This window comes from Paroedura picta, chromosome 10, assembly GCF_049243985.1.
Source record: "Paroedura picta isolate Pp20150507F chromosome 10, Ppicta_v3.0, whole genome shotgun sequence".
Lineage (NCBI taxonomy): Eukaryota > Metazoa > Chordata > Lepidosauria > Squamata > Gekkonidae > Paroedura > Paroedura picta.
In genome coordinates, this window is record NC_135378.1 from 29,285,398 (window position 1) to 29,300,099 (window position 14,702).

Genomic DNA, 14,702 nt, shown 5'->3' on the forward strand with positions numbered 1-14,702 from the left:
AGTTGTGGGGATCACTTAACAGGGCAGCCAAAAGGTTATTTGACTGCGCCCTAAAATGAAAATACATCACTGACTTTTTCCCAAAACCCAATCAGAGCAACTCTTTTCCTCTGCTGTCCTTAGCCAGACATGATTTTGGCAAAGACTGGGAAGAGAAGAACTCACCAGACTTAGTTATTTGCTTTAATAACATCAATGAGACTTGCTTATTCATCCAATCAGCATATATTCAGAAGAATAAAGATATGGAAAAGCCAGATGAAACTGGGAAGCAGGCACTCTCCAGAAGGAGGGGTTTCCTGGGGAAGACGGATCTAGATGTCGTTCCAGAACGGGTCTGTGTAGAGGGAGGGAGATGGTCAACACTGTGTGGGTGGCCGAGAGGTCGTCCTCGTGGAGGGTGGATTGTTATGGTTGAACCAGTTTCCTTTTGAAAAGGGATGCACCTTTTGATGGAGGAGGGGTTTGGTGCATGTTTTATCAATGGCTTTTGGGGAGGGCATCTTCTTGGACTTTGAGTGTCGGGTCTATGTCTCTTTTCGATATGAATGTATGGATTTTGGCAGCCGTTTTAAGACTATATTTCATGGTAATATCTTGCAAGATGTAGTTCATAAAAGAAACTAACTCTTATTTCTTTTTGAAGCAACAGGAGGCTACTGTTGTCCCAGACATAACGTTAATGCAGAAATTGAGTGGAATCTCTCGGAAACTCTATTCACGCTCTGCAGTGGAGTATATGTCCTCAAAGACAATGTACATCTCCGAGTTTTTCTTGTCCATCGCACTTTGCAATACCGTTGTCATTTCCTCACCTACAAAACCGAGTCAAAAGGTGAGGGGGGTGTGGGAAACCCGGGATCCTCTGCAGCGCTCCTTAGCCGGCTATCAAATCTGAACAGTCTTTTGGCCCTGGTGCCTTGTAGTTGCTTGTATGGAGAGAATACAAGGACTGTCTTTTCTCAACTATTCTCCTTCTCCTCTGTTCACTTGCCCTGTTTGCTTGTGGGCAAGAAATCACTACTGCAGTTGAACCACATGGGTGCGTGACTGTATCTGCAATGCACAGCCAGTAGCATTGCGCATGTGAGGAAGGGGGAAAGTCCCCCTTAGGTCTGTCTTCAGGGGAACCTTTATTTTCGGGACGCTGAGGATGGAGTGTGTTCACAAAAGCCATTATCCTGCGGAAATCTAACTTTGTTGATAAACTGCTTAGTTCTCCAAATTGCTCCCCAGCTACACACTTTCAAGACACCTGAAAATAATGCATTAGAAGGATATAACTCTTGTTAGGACTGCACTGTCACTTTCTGAAATATTTATCCCCCATCTTAAAGCAGCTTGCCCTTCCAAGATTAGGAATATACAAAACACACTGCAACTCCATCCACATCCCCTACGTGCAAATGCCTGGAGCTGAAACCCCATGGGAAAGCCCTAGTGAAGAAAATGACTTCCTCAGACTTCCTAAATACACTGTCCCCTTACCCTCCTGAGGGAGCCCATTCCACCAGTGGGAGCCACTGTAGAGAAGGCCCTGGTAGGTGCCAAGCAGGACACTGTAAGCCAGCCTTTCTCAACCTTTTTACTGTCGAGACACCCCTGAAATAGTCTTCACATTTCGAGAAACCCCAGAAGCGGCACAACCGTGCAGAATATGGTTGGGGAGCATATCTGTGTACACTCCAATTGGAAGGCTGAGTCAACATGACCATATATGGTCTTATCAAATGAGAAATGTTCAACACCATTATTATTAAAATATATAAAACATTAATTCACTCCCATCCCTTCACAATACCCTTCCAGGGCCATCAAGACACACCAGGCTTCATGAAACCATCGTTCAGAAAGCCTGCTGTATGGTGAGGAAAAAGCAGACGATGGTCACCAGACGACCACAGCTACCATAGACCGAATATGCACAGGGCAGGAAGTCCAGGATGGGGCAGCAGGGCAGACCCGATTGTGCATGACGCTGCCGCCACCCTAGCCCTGGCCCGGCACAGCATCCCAGAAGACCCATGGCAAGGGAAAGCGGAACTTTCCACATTCCCTGGTTTGCTGCGGGCAGCAGCGTGGGCTGGGTCAGGCCAGCGTGTGCATAACTGGCAGAGCTGGGCCTTTTGGCCCGGCCCTTCTCCCAACCTACGGTGTCTCTGCAGGGACACCGCACATAGCTGACGCGGGAGTCCCCCCACCCCACCTTGGTGGGAGAACGCCATGCCGCTCCCTGCAACTGTGCGGTGGGGGCCCCATTCTGGGGTGTCCAAGGAAAGCACAGTGTTGATCCAGCTGAGTGGTGGGAGAGCCAGTGAACCAAATGCAGTGGATGGAAGGCCAGCAGACTAACCTGCTGGGTCCACCCGTCCCCTTGAGCCCTGAAGCTGCTCTCGCAAGCTTTGATCTCAGCCTTGCCTGCCGTTCACCTTCGGCTAGTCCTGGCTCTGCCACCACAACACAGTTCCCAAGCTGCACTTTTAGTTCCCTTGTGGTTTCAGCACCAACAGAGCGCTTCTGGGTTCCATGCTGCAGGCCAAATTTAGCAACTTTGGCTCTGATCCGAAGGCTTGCCAATATTGTCTGCATTAAGAACATGGATTGTCCTGTTTATTTCTGTAACCATTGAATGGTTTGTTTTGAAATTGCTCTCTTGCAGAGGCTTTCGCCTTCACTCTGTGAATTACCTCCTGAAGCTGAACCTCTGGGTGACTTTACAAAGGTACTGGAGCGATCGTCCATCCAGAAAAATAGCTCTTCGCCAGTACCAAGTACAAGTTCCAAAGCATCACAATCTGAGAGCAAGAATGTTGGGCCAACAGTGGGTTTCTCAGGAGCACAATGTCTGTCCCCTTCGCCTGCTGACTCAGGGAGTCCTGATGAACCAAGGCCACTAAAATCGCTGGAAGTGCCCTCTATGAGCACTCCTCCACCATCATCTGAGCCATCTTCGCAAGATCAGCTGTGCTATGAGACAGAGAGCCAAATAGTGGGTTTCTCAGGAGCACAATGTCTGTCCCCTTCGCCTGCTGACTCAGGGAGTCCTGATGAACCAAGGCGAATAAAACCGCTGGAAGTGCCCTCTATGAGCACTCCTCCATCATCATCTGAGGCATCTTTGCAAGATCAGCTGTGCTATGAGACAGAGAGCCAAATAGTGGGTTTCTCAGGAGCACAATGTCTGTCCCCTTCGCCTGCTGACTCAGGGAGTCCTGATGAACCAAGGCCACTAAAATCGCTGGAAGTGCCCTCTATGAGCACTCCTCCACCATCATCTGAGGCATCTTTGCAAGATCAGCTGTGCTATGAGACAGAGAGCCAAATAGTGGGTTTCTCAGGAGCACAATGTCTGTCCCCTTCGCCTGCTGACTCAGAGAGCTCTGATGAAGCATCAGTGCAGTCGCTGGAAATGCCCTCCTTCAGCACTTTCCCACCATTACCTGAGCCGTCTTTCCAACATCGGCTGTGCTACGAGACAGAGAGCTCTGACGAGGCGGCCCTGGTCCACGCTGCCCGAGCCTATTCTTGCATCCTGCAGTCCAGGAGTCCTGATCGGATCACAATAGAGTTTGAGCCCCTGGGAACGCTAGACTTCCAATTGCTGCACATCCTGCCTTTCGATGCCGTCCGGAAGAGGATGTCTGTGGTGGTGAGGCACCCTATCCTCAACCAGGTCGTTGTGTACACCAAAGGTGCAGACTCTGTGATCATGAATCTGCTACAAAAAGATCCCACAGGTACGGAGGACCCTTTGGCTGGCTTTCTAAAATGATGCATCCGTTTCATTTATTATCTTTTTTTTTAAGTGGCATATCTAGTGAATGAGGGATGTCTTGTGAGAAACAGCCCCTGGCGTTTTTAGTAACATCTAGTTTTAAATGGCATTTTGCATGGTGTCTCCTTCGTCTGTGAACCCTTGTTCCCAAGGCCAGCTGAAGGGTTTCTGCCCACCTAGAACAAATGGCCTAGGGGGGCCTCTCTTGTCAGAGAACCCAAACTGACCAGTGTGGCAACCTGCTGGGGGTGGGGGGGGGGGCTAGAGGCTACATGGACCTGCATGCTCTTTTTATGTCACATTGTCAGCCATTTGCACTATGTGGCTGAATTTTAGCTGCTGCAATCGTTCTGTGGCTGGCTTCTCCTGTGACTAGTATTTTGTCACTGCCTCCCACCATGGCGTGTCTGAACCCCGAATGTGCCTGGAGACTCAGAAAGGTTGGGGGGCCCTGCTATAAATAACTGAGCAGTGATCCAGGAGAGCCCTCAGCAGAGGGGGCACTGCTCTTTCTCAGGTGCGCAGCCATGTTAAGTTTGTGTTTGCAAAACTGCGTAGGCATCTCATAGCACCAAGACGAATGGCCTTCATTTCAGTTGCCAGGTCTGACCCACTAAAGCCCATGGTGAAATAACTTTTCTTAAACTTTTAAAGCACAACCGGGCTCCTGGGTCACACTCTTCATTTCACCATAATCTCTCTACCGAGTGATGTGGAGGCAAGTCACACTTGCTGTCTGAAATGCTTCTGCAATTATAGACCAGGAATGGGTGTGGATTGCCCTTGCCCCATTGTCATTGATTTCTTTGGAGCTTCTGTGGGTTCCCTCTCTGATGAACTGTGCCCCATTGGCACAGTTGCTTCTCTCCCACCCCTTCTTGGCACATGGGAGTAACTACAAAGGCTCTGCTCACAGAAATATATTTGTTTTAAATTAGAAAAGTGCTCCAATCCATTTGACTTTAGGGGATTTAGAAGGATTTCTTGACCTAGTTTGCAAAAGCTATTAATACGATTAATACGATCCATGTATTACATCTGCATTTCCTTATTCCTTTAATCTTCAGGTGTTAGAAAAGTAGATGCGCGAAGGCAAAAAGTTCAGAAAAACACTCAAAAACATTTGGATGAATATGCCAGAAAAGGGCTGCGCACTCTCTGTGTCGCCACAAAGGTAAAATAAGAGTAGAAAGGGGAGGAAACAAGGGTTTTACTCATGCCAGGATAAGCCAGTGTATGTATTAGGCAGGTCTCTGTTCCCAAACTGAACTTCTAATTTAGAGACCCTGCTGAGCAATAGGGGCATGCAGCTGGCTAATCCAAGCCAGGTATTAATTCAGACAGATTATTTTGCTTTTTTTTCAGCTATCCAAAATAGCTGACCCTTAAAAGGGCTCTTGGTCCCTTAAATACTTACAGGGTAAACTCTCAGCTTTTACAAGGCGTTTAAAGTGACCACGAGCCCTTTAAAATGCCTTTGAAGTTCACTGACGCAGCTGTGGCTTGCGGACGACATTTAAATTTGTTAAGAAACGACATTTGCTTTAAAGGTTAAATGCCTTTTCCCCCTCCAATGGAAACAATGAATGATGGAGGTAACTTTTTAATAGGCTCATGGAATTGTTCCCCTGGTCCAATCTTTTTCATACTTGGGTGGGAGGGGGTTGGTGCCTCTACCTCCGTATACAGGGGGCCTCCACATACTCCAGGTGTGGGGACCACTGACTATAATGGAGTTTCAAAAAATTGGGATTCCCAAATATTTACCAAATTCAAATATCATATCAGTATTGACATTTATGAATATCAGGAAATACCAATAGCTTTGACTTCAATAAACTTGAACCTGAAAAACGCCTCTTATGAACATCCGCAGCACAATCTCTGTGACAGGACCCTATCTGGGAAGCACAGAGACACACTTTCTGTCCAGAGAACACCCGGAGAACCCATTCTCTACAGCGAGAATGGGACAGTTCGACAATTTTATTTGTTGATTGCCATTATTTAGAGTTGACCTTTCTCACTTGGACTCAAGGCAGATTACATAGGAGCAAGTCAATTCAATTGACAAGCGGGGAATTCAATTAACAATGCAATAGGATTAGGGTCGTAGGACCATCCAGATGTCTAAAACCAGAAACAATGCTTAAATGCTAGCAGGACACATTAAATGGGGGGGGGGGAATTCCATAGTAGGATCCTCGTTTCAGTGGGCTAGACTAGCCGTTCTCACCTTTCTTACTGTTAAGAAACTTCTGAAACATTCTTCAGGCTTTGAGAAAGCCGAGAAGTGCCGTGAAGGTGCAAAAGATCATTGGGAAGCATATTTGTGTACATGTCCATCAGTATTGCTTTGACCAGTCCATGTGTTTTCCAATTCTGAAGGTAATGACCGACATTGAGTACGAGGACTGGCTAACGGCACATTATGCAGCTGAAAACGATGTAGACCACAGGGAGGAATTGCTACTGGAATCTGCCGCAAGGCTGGAGAGCAACTTAACCTTGCTTGGTGAGTCAGAAAACAATGCTTCCCCCTAAAGTCTTCAAAAAATCCTCTCAGGTCTAATCGAAGCATCCTTCAGTCCAGCCACACGTCCAAGAGTGGTTTAAGGGTTTGCGGGGCCCTAGCAGTGTATCCATCCAGCAGGAACCCCCAGACAGGGAAGGGAGAGGCCCCCTCATTGGAGAATCCTCAGAGGGGAAAGGGGGGAGGAGAGGGGCTATGGCTGATTCACAGGGAGGAAGGGAGGGGGCTGGAAATGCAGGGCCCAAAGCACGTGCTACGTGGGCTACTTGGGTAAACCAGCCCTGTCCATGTCTAATCCCAAGATTTGCTTTTGACAGCAACAGTATGTTGATTTGAAGTTAGCCTACCCTGAACCTTGTGGGAAGGAAGGGATAGAAAAATAAGGATGATGATGATGATGGGATTTATTCCCCACCACTATCTGCAAGGCAGGTTACATAAAAATAAAACCCCACCTACATAAAATTAAAAATTAAAATCTTACTTTTCCGGGACCTCATTCCACCAGGCCGGGGCAAGGACCAAAAAGGCCCTGGTGGAGGCAAGGCAAACCTCCCACGGGCTGGGCACCACCAACAGATTAGTTCCCACAGAGCGCAAGGCCCTGTGGAGGGGCATAAGGTAGTCCCTCAGATATGTGGGTTCCAGACCGGGAAGGGCCTTGAAGGTAAGGAGCAAGACCTTGAACTTGATCCGGACCACAACTGAAAGCAGCAATGGAAATTACTCAGAAAGAAAAGGGGAAGAGTTTCACCCTCTCGGGTCCCTTTGATCTGGCTCTGTGCTCTGTACTCCCTTCCCTTCCCTCCTCCCCCATTCTCTTTACCTGCTCCTCTGCTGCTGCCTCAGCCCCTGCAGGTCATATAACGGCTGCAGAGGCCAGCACAGCTGCTGTGAAGGCCCCACGGGTGGGGCAGCCACCGCCTCAGCCCCCACAAGTGGCACAGATGCTGCCCAGGGGCCAGCGCGTCCACTGGCTGGGCCTTCCATCTTCTGGCAAGCTTCATGGGTGGGACAACGTCCGTTATGTTCATCTACATTTCCGTTTGGTGAGGCACACCAGAAGATGTGTCCCATATCAACAAGCAGTGAGGCCAGCCAAACAGAAAAATTCTCCCCCCTCCCAATGAAAATATCTCTACATAACTGCCACCCTCAGCTAGCATTTGAATGTGTTTGTTTTCTGTGCATTAATGTTTTACTTAACTTGTGTAACTGACATCTTAGGAGCCACTGGAGTTGAAGATCGCCTGCAAGAGGGCGTCCCAGAAACTATTAAATCACTCAGAAAAGCTGGCATAACAATCTGGATGATGACAGGTGACAAAGAGGAGACTGCTGTGAATATTGCCCATTCTTGTAAACTGCTGGAGGGAATTGATAAGCTGTTCACCCTGAAGGCTGCTGAGCAGGTAAAAACTACTGGGCTCCTGTAAAGTTCCCCCTACCAATTCCAGTACACTTTTATTTAAGTATTTATATTCTGCTTTGGTCCCTGGAGGAAGCCAAGGTGGCTAACAGCAGTAGCAATAGCAACCGATATATCATAAACATATCAAACAGAAGAACAATCTCTCTTGGGCTAGTTGGGACCCCCTAGCTGGCGCCTCCAAAGGACACAGGCTGCAAGCCACAGACTCAGAGGTCCAAGAGCAAATGGGAGAAGGCAGCAGGGATGGCTCGTGCTTGTCATCCCCTCTCAGACGCATGCAAGCACTGGCTGGGTCCAGGGGAACCCCCAGATGCTCCCTCCCCCTGCATATTGTGCTAGCAACCGAGGAGCTTCTCGGGTAATGGTGCATTCACCCGGACGCCCATTCATACATTCAGGACAATGGACCTCCAGGGCTGAATAAGGCCATAGGATGCTTATCTGTGTACAGAGTCTGGTTTTCCTGCCCCGTGACATTTCTCCCCAGCTCTAACCAAGCTGATTGCGATGCCCATTGCACCCCTGGATCATGAGTTCCTTCTTTGGAGCACACCTCACAGTTTCTGATTGGGATATGCTTGTTCTGGGGTCTCCATTCTGACTGACAGCTGCGAAGGGACCTTTCCTTCTTGAAAGCATTCACTCCAAGCATCTTGTTGGTCTCTGAGGTGGCTCCGGGATTCAAACCTGGCTCTTACGCGGCAGACCCACATGGCCGCCCTCCGGAACGATCTACATTTGAGTCAGCGCTTGTAAAATGCCATTGGAATTTAGACCGTAAATGATGTTAGTCGTACAGATCAGAAGGCTTTTGTCTTGAGTGTTGAAACAAATATCATTTTTGGAAGTTGCTCTTTGTCATATCTTCCCACAGCCTGGCTTGATTAGAATAATGTTCCCAGAATCATCTCATTAAAATAGCATAATGTGGAGCATTCCAGAAAATTAATCTACTTATGCCTTCCTGATGGAGAAACATCTTTTCTCTCTCCCTCCTTTGAAACTGTTCAGTCTTTTGGCATGGAAAACAGTATTCAAAAAGAAGTCAGTTTCTTTTCATGTGTTTATTATTCCCTCTGGTGGATCGACTGACGTAATGCAGCCAGCTGGGTGACCTTGGGTTCGCCATGGCGCTGATAAAACTGTTCTGACCGAGCAGTGATATCAGGGCTCTCTCAGCCTCACCCAACTCACAGGGTGTCTGTTGTGGGGAGAAGAATGGATAGGAGACTGTAAGCCGCTTTGAGCTTCCTTTGGGTAGAGAAAAGTGGCATATAAGAACCAACATTCTTCTTCTTCTTCTTCTTCCTTCCTTCCTTCCTTCCTTCCTTCCTTCCTTCCTTCCTTCCTTCCTTCCTTCCTTCCTTCCTTCCTTCCTTCCTCCTTCCTCTTCTTCTTCTTCTTCCTCTTCTTCTAAGCAGATAAGATTTACAGTGGGGCAGGGGGAGCGTTTGGGGTTGTTCTGACGGGTAGATTTTGAACCGGGTCCTTTTAAGTTTGAAGGAAAAAGGATTTTGCAGATACTGGAGAAGATAAATGCAGGTTTCCCAGATGGGTTACTGAGGAATTTAGAGTAAGACATTCCAAAAAGCAATCTTTTTGATAATGTTTCCTTTCTGTCTGCTTCTATGTTGAGACATGGACCCTGTGCATTACCCTGAAACTAGACTACTGCTGGTAACAACCTGATTACTACTGGTGCACATGGCAGTCCCATGCCTTCCCTGAATGCACAGAGAGGGAGAGCAGGTGCCAAGAATCAGAATCATGACTCATACTAGATTTAAAGCCCATTTTAATTTTAAATAAAATGGGTGCTAGATGGGCTGTGGGGGAGAGCCCGTACCCGGCAGAAGCCGAAGAGAAAAGGGGGCTCGGGAAAGGAGGCTTCTGGCGGGGCGGGGATCTCCCTCGCGGCTGCAGGGAGAGCTCGGTCCCGGCAGAAGCCGAAGAGAAAAGGGGGCTAGGGAAAGGAGGCTTCTGGCGGGGCGGGGATCTCCCTCGCGGCTGCAAGGAGAGCTCGGTCCCGGCAGAAGCCGAAGAGAAAAGGGGGCTAGGGAAAGGAGGCTTCTGGCGGGGCGGGGATCTCCCTCGCGGCTGCAAGGAGAGCTCGGTCCCGGCAGAAGCCGAAGAGAAAAGGGGGCTAGGGAAAGGAGGCTTGTGGCGGGGCGGGGATCTCCCTCGCGGCTGCAGGGAGAGCTCGGTCCCGGCAGAAGCCGAAGAGAAAAGGGGGCTCGGGAAAGGAGGCTTGTGGCGGGGCGGGGATCTCCCTCGCGGCTGCAGGGAGAGCTCGGTCCCGGCAGAAGCCGAAGAGAAAAGGGGGCTCGGGAAAGGAGGCTTCTGGCGGGGCGGGGATCTCCCTCGCGGCTGCAGGGAGAGCTCGGTCCCGGCAGAAGCCGAAGAGAAAAGGGGGCTGGGGAAAGGAGGCTTCTGGCGGGGCGGGGATCTCCCTCACGGCTGCAGGGAGAGCTCGGTCCCGGCAGAAGCCGAAGAGAAAAGGGGGCTCGGGAAAGGAGGCTTCCGGCGGGGCGGGGATCTCCCTCGCGGCTGCAGGGAGAGCTCGGTCCCGGCAGAAGCCGAAGAGAAAAGGGGGCTAGGGAAAGGAGGCTTCTGGCGGGGCGGGGATCTCCCTCGCGGCTGCAGGGAGAGCTCGGTCCCGGCAGAAGCTGAAGAGAAAAGGGGGCTAGGGAAAGGAGGCTTCTGGCGGGGCGGGGATCTCCCTCGTGGCTGCAGGGAGAGCTCTGTCCCGGCAGAAGCCGAAGAGAAAAGGGGGCTCGGGAAAGGAGGCTTCTGGCGGGGCGGGGATCTCCCTTGCGGCTGCAGGGAGAGCTCTGTCCCGGCAGAAGCTGAAGAGAAAAGGGGGCTCGGGAAAGGAGGCTTCTGGCGGGGCGGGGATCTCCCTCGCGGCTGCAGGGAGAGCTCGGTCCCGGCAGAAGCCGAAGAGAAAAGGGGGCTCGGGAAAGGAGGCTTCTGGCGGGGCGGGGATCTCCCTCGCGGCTGCGAGGGAGAGCTCGGTCCCGGCAGAAGCCGAAGAAAAAAGGGGGCTAGGGAAAGGAGGCTTCTGGCGGGGTGGGGATCTCCCTCGCGGCTGCAGGGAGAGCTCTGTCCCGGCAGAAGCCGAAGAGAAAAGGGGGCTAGGGAAAGGAGGCTTCTGGCGGGGCGGGGATCTCCCTCGCGGCTGCAGGGAGAGCTCGGTCCCGGCAGAAGCTGAAGAGAAAAGGGGGCTCGGGAAAGGAGGCTTCTGGCGGGGCGGGGATCTCCCTCGCGGCTGCAGGGAGAGCTCTGTCCCGGCAGAAGCCGAAGAGAAAAGGGGGCTCGGGAAAGGAGGCTTCTGGCGGGGCGGGGATCTCCCTCGCGGCTGCAGGGAGAGCTCGGTCCCGGCAGAAGCCGAAGAGAAAAGGGGGCTGGGGAAAGGAGGCTTCTGGCGGGGCGGGGATCTCCCTTGCGGCTGCGAGGGAGAGCTCGGTCCCGGCAGAAGCTGAAGAGAAAAGGGGGCTAGGGAAAGGAGGCTTCTGGCGGGGTGGGGATCTCCCTCGCGGCTGCAGGGAGAGCTCTGTCCCGGCAGAAGCCGAAAAGGGGGCTCGGGAAAGGAGGCTTCTGGCGGGGCGGGGATCTCCCTCGCGGCTGCAGGGAGAGCTCTGTCCCGGCAGAAGCTGAAGAGAAAAGGGGGCTCGGGAAAGGAGGCTTCTGGCGGGGCGGGGATCTCCCTCGCGGCTGCAGGGAGAGCTCTGTCCCGGCAGAAGCCGAAGAGAAAAGGGGGCTAGGGAAAGGAGGCTTCTGGCGGGGCGGGGATCTCCCTTGCGGCTGCGAGGGAGAGCTCGGTCCCGGCAGAAGCTGAAGAGAAAAGGGGGCTCGGGAAAGGAGGCTTCTGGCGGGGCGGGGATCTCCCTCGCGGCTGCAGGGAGAGCTCTGTCCCGGCAGAAGCCGAAGAGAAAAGGGGGCTCCTGAAAGGAGGCTTCTGGCGGGGCGGGGATCTCCCTCGCGGCTGCAGGGAGAGGTCTGTCCCGGCAGAAGCTGAAGAGAAAAGGGGGCTAGGGAAAGGAGGCTTCTGGCGGGGTGGGGATCTCCCTCGCGGCTGCAGGGAGAGTTCTGTCCCGGCAGAAGCCGAAGAGAAAAGGGGGCTAGGGAAAGGAGGCTTCTGGCGGGACGGGGATCTCCCTCGCGGCTGCAAGGAGAGCTCGGTCCCGGCAGAAGCCGAAGAGAAAAGGGGGCTCGGGAAAGGAGGCTTCTTGCGGGGCGGGGATCTCCCTCGCGGCTGCGAGGGAGAGCTCGGTCCCAGCAGAAGCCGAAGAGAAAAGGGGGCTCGGGAAAGGAGGCTCCCAAAGGCTCCCACGGCGCCAGGCAAGGCCGCTCCCGGGGCCAACAGAAAGCCGGCTCCCGCCCCCCCATCCTCCCCAAAAGCTCCCACGGCGTTCTGTCAGCCCCGGGAGCGGGCTCGCCGGGCGAGGCCGCTCCCGGGGCCGACAGAAGTGCGGCTCCCGCCCCCCCACCCTCTCCAAAGGCTCCTATGGCGTTCTGTCGGCCCCGGGAGCGGGCTCACCGGGCGAGGCCGCTGCCAGTGGCAACAGAAGGGTGGCTCGCTGCCCCCCACCCTCCCGAAAGACAGAAGAGCGGCAAGGGGAGCTTACCGGCGGGTGAGGGTCGAGGGTGGCCATCTTGATGGCGAGGCGATGGCGGCCAAGGAGGCTATGGGGAGGCATGCTTTGCACGCCTCCCCATTGCCTCCTTGGTCCAGGATTGACACTCAGAGGAGCGAATCAGGAGCCGCTTCGCGGCTCCTGATTATCTCCTCCGAGTTTTTATCCCGGACAGACCCCACCCTAACTCCTCCCCCCAAGTTCTTAGTGCTTTATTTAGTCCGTGGCGCCCGCGGCGCCACGGGCGGTTTTAAGATATTTTCAAATCATTTCCTTTGAACTTGGATCTGAGACGCTGCTATGGGGTCTCTTCTAAAGGAGTGTGGGTCTGATTTCCTGGACATTAGACAAAGTGGTGTTACAGAAGTCTTCACGATGATGACTTCTCCATTATGATGACTAAACTGAGACCCAGCGTGGGGTCGTGCTTCAGAGCAGAGTCCTCTGATTTGGAGAACAGCGTTTCACTCCCCACTTCTCCTCCACATGCAGCCAGCTGGGTGGCCTTGTGCCAGTCCCCATTCTCTCTCAGAGGTGACACTCAGCCTCACCTTCCTCACAGGGAGGTCTGTTGTGGGGAGAGTCAGGGAAGGCAACTGTAAGCCACCTTGAGACTCCTTCGCATGGCAAAACATGGCTTACAAAAAACAGCTCTTTTTCTCCTCCCCCTTCTGCATTTCGTAGACAATCCCCACCCTTGGGGAATCTATATAGGCCATCAAGTACTGGTTAATGAATATTGTGTACACTTGGCAAGCTGTAAAATCAATCCAGTGTGATTACTTTTCTTTTGGTGGGGAGTGGGGAATAGGAATTGTACTCTTCAAGTTAATTTGTTCCCCATGCTCCTTCAACCTTGGGCCTGCGTGAACAGTTGCTGAGGCATCTTTTTCACTATTCCAAAACCCAAGATCAAACAACCATCTCGCTTTTCCATTCCAGGAAGCCTGTGAAGAACACCTTGACAGCATCTTGGAAGAAATGAAGACCATGCTCCTTCCGATTGAAAGTGGCCAATCCGCTGACCCCAGAATATCAGCAGCGCAGGAGAACCAGCTCAAGGCTGGCCTGATTATAGATGGCCCCACTTTAGCTTTGGCCTTGCATGAAAGTGCGCGTAGGAGATTCCTGCAGCTCACGGCACAGGTGCGAGCTGTCATCTGCTGCAGAGCAACACCCCTGCAGAAGAGCGAGGTGGTCAAGGCCGTGAGAAAGGAGCTCAGAGTGATGACATTAGCTATAGGTGAGTCACCTGTCTCACCTGTAGGGGGGCATAAGGGCGGTGTTTTGATAACTGGGAAACTGACTCGGCCTCAGGCACTTGGGTGAACGGTGAGCTGCTGCATAAGGAGCTAAAAAGGAGTCATGCCCATCATAACGCCTTTCCTACTTTGTGCAGGTTACAGGTGCTTTGGTGTGCATCTTTCATGGGCATATAAGGGCTGCCTCCCAAACGTGAAGCAAATGGAGAAGGCTGCTCATAATGGACCTTCATGTAGAGTGACCATAGGTTCCGGTTTCTGGACCAGAACAGCTGGCCATACCATGACGATAGCATGTGCTAAGGGGAAGCAACACACAAGGAATTGGGTTTTTTTCCTTCCAAATCACCATGGAACTATGTAAACAGGGAAGAATCCGGCCTGCCAGTCGGGTCCCCTCTGCAGTCAGCATTTGCACAGCCAGAACTAGGAGCCACATTCTAGCTGGCCAGGAGGGGAGAAAGCAGAAACTGCTGCAACTAGTACTGCCTGAAAGTAGCCTTCCCCAAGGAGCTCTTTTCCCAGGTCTCTTTGTATCTCAACACCCGGCAACCTTGGGATCACTTGCCGGCATGCACAACCCTTGCTTACCTGTTCCCGGCCCCTGCTGACCTACGTTAGGCATTACCAGCAGTAGCAGCATCAGAGAACTGGAGAAGGCTGTAGGAGCACAGGTCTGCAGAGCCTGCCTCAACCACTCAGAGATGAGCTGCATACCCTGGGAAGCCCGTTTGTGATTTATAAGGCCTTCACCTTTGGCTGTATGCATGAGAACACACACTGAGAATTTTACTCCTGCCCAGGACAGGATGGGGGTTCTTGGCCACTATGATTTCTGAATACAAGCTCTGAAAATTGAATTATATTATATTGTCTGGAAATTGAATTATATTACTTCTTTGGGGCTTCATTTTCTGTGACTGAAAGACTGCCTACCAGGCCTTTATTATATTACTAGCTGCAAGCCCGTTCATAAGAACAGACGTCAAAAGGGCTTCCCCCACCCCCGCTGCTGCCAAGTGCACCTCTGCCAAGCGCGCCAGAAGGGATCCACGGCGCACCC

The 14,702-nt window shown here is 52.1% G+C and overlaps 1 protein-coding gene across 1 annotated transcript in view; it reads left to right on the forward strand.

Moving 5' to 3' along the window:
- Positions 1-14,702, forward strand: part of LOC143820023 (phospholipid-transporting ATPase VD-like) — a 38,271-nt gene that overhangs the window by 15,441 nt on the left and 8,128 nt on the right. Inside the window, exons 10-15 of the mRNA XM_077302392.1 lie at positions 647-835; positions 2,660-3,737; positions 4,843-4,949; positions 6,164-6,290; positions 7,536-7,720; positions 13,320-13,620. Coding sequence (XP_077158507.1) covers positions 647-835; positions 2,660-3,737; positions 4,843-4,949; positions 6,164-6,290; positions 7,536-7,720; positions 13,320-13,620 — 1,987 coding nt within the window. The remainder of the gene's footprint in view (positions 1-646; positions 836-2,659; positions 3,738-4,842; positions 4,950-6,163; positions 6,291-7,535; positions 7,721-13,319; positions 13,621-14,702) is intronic.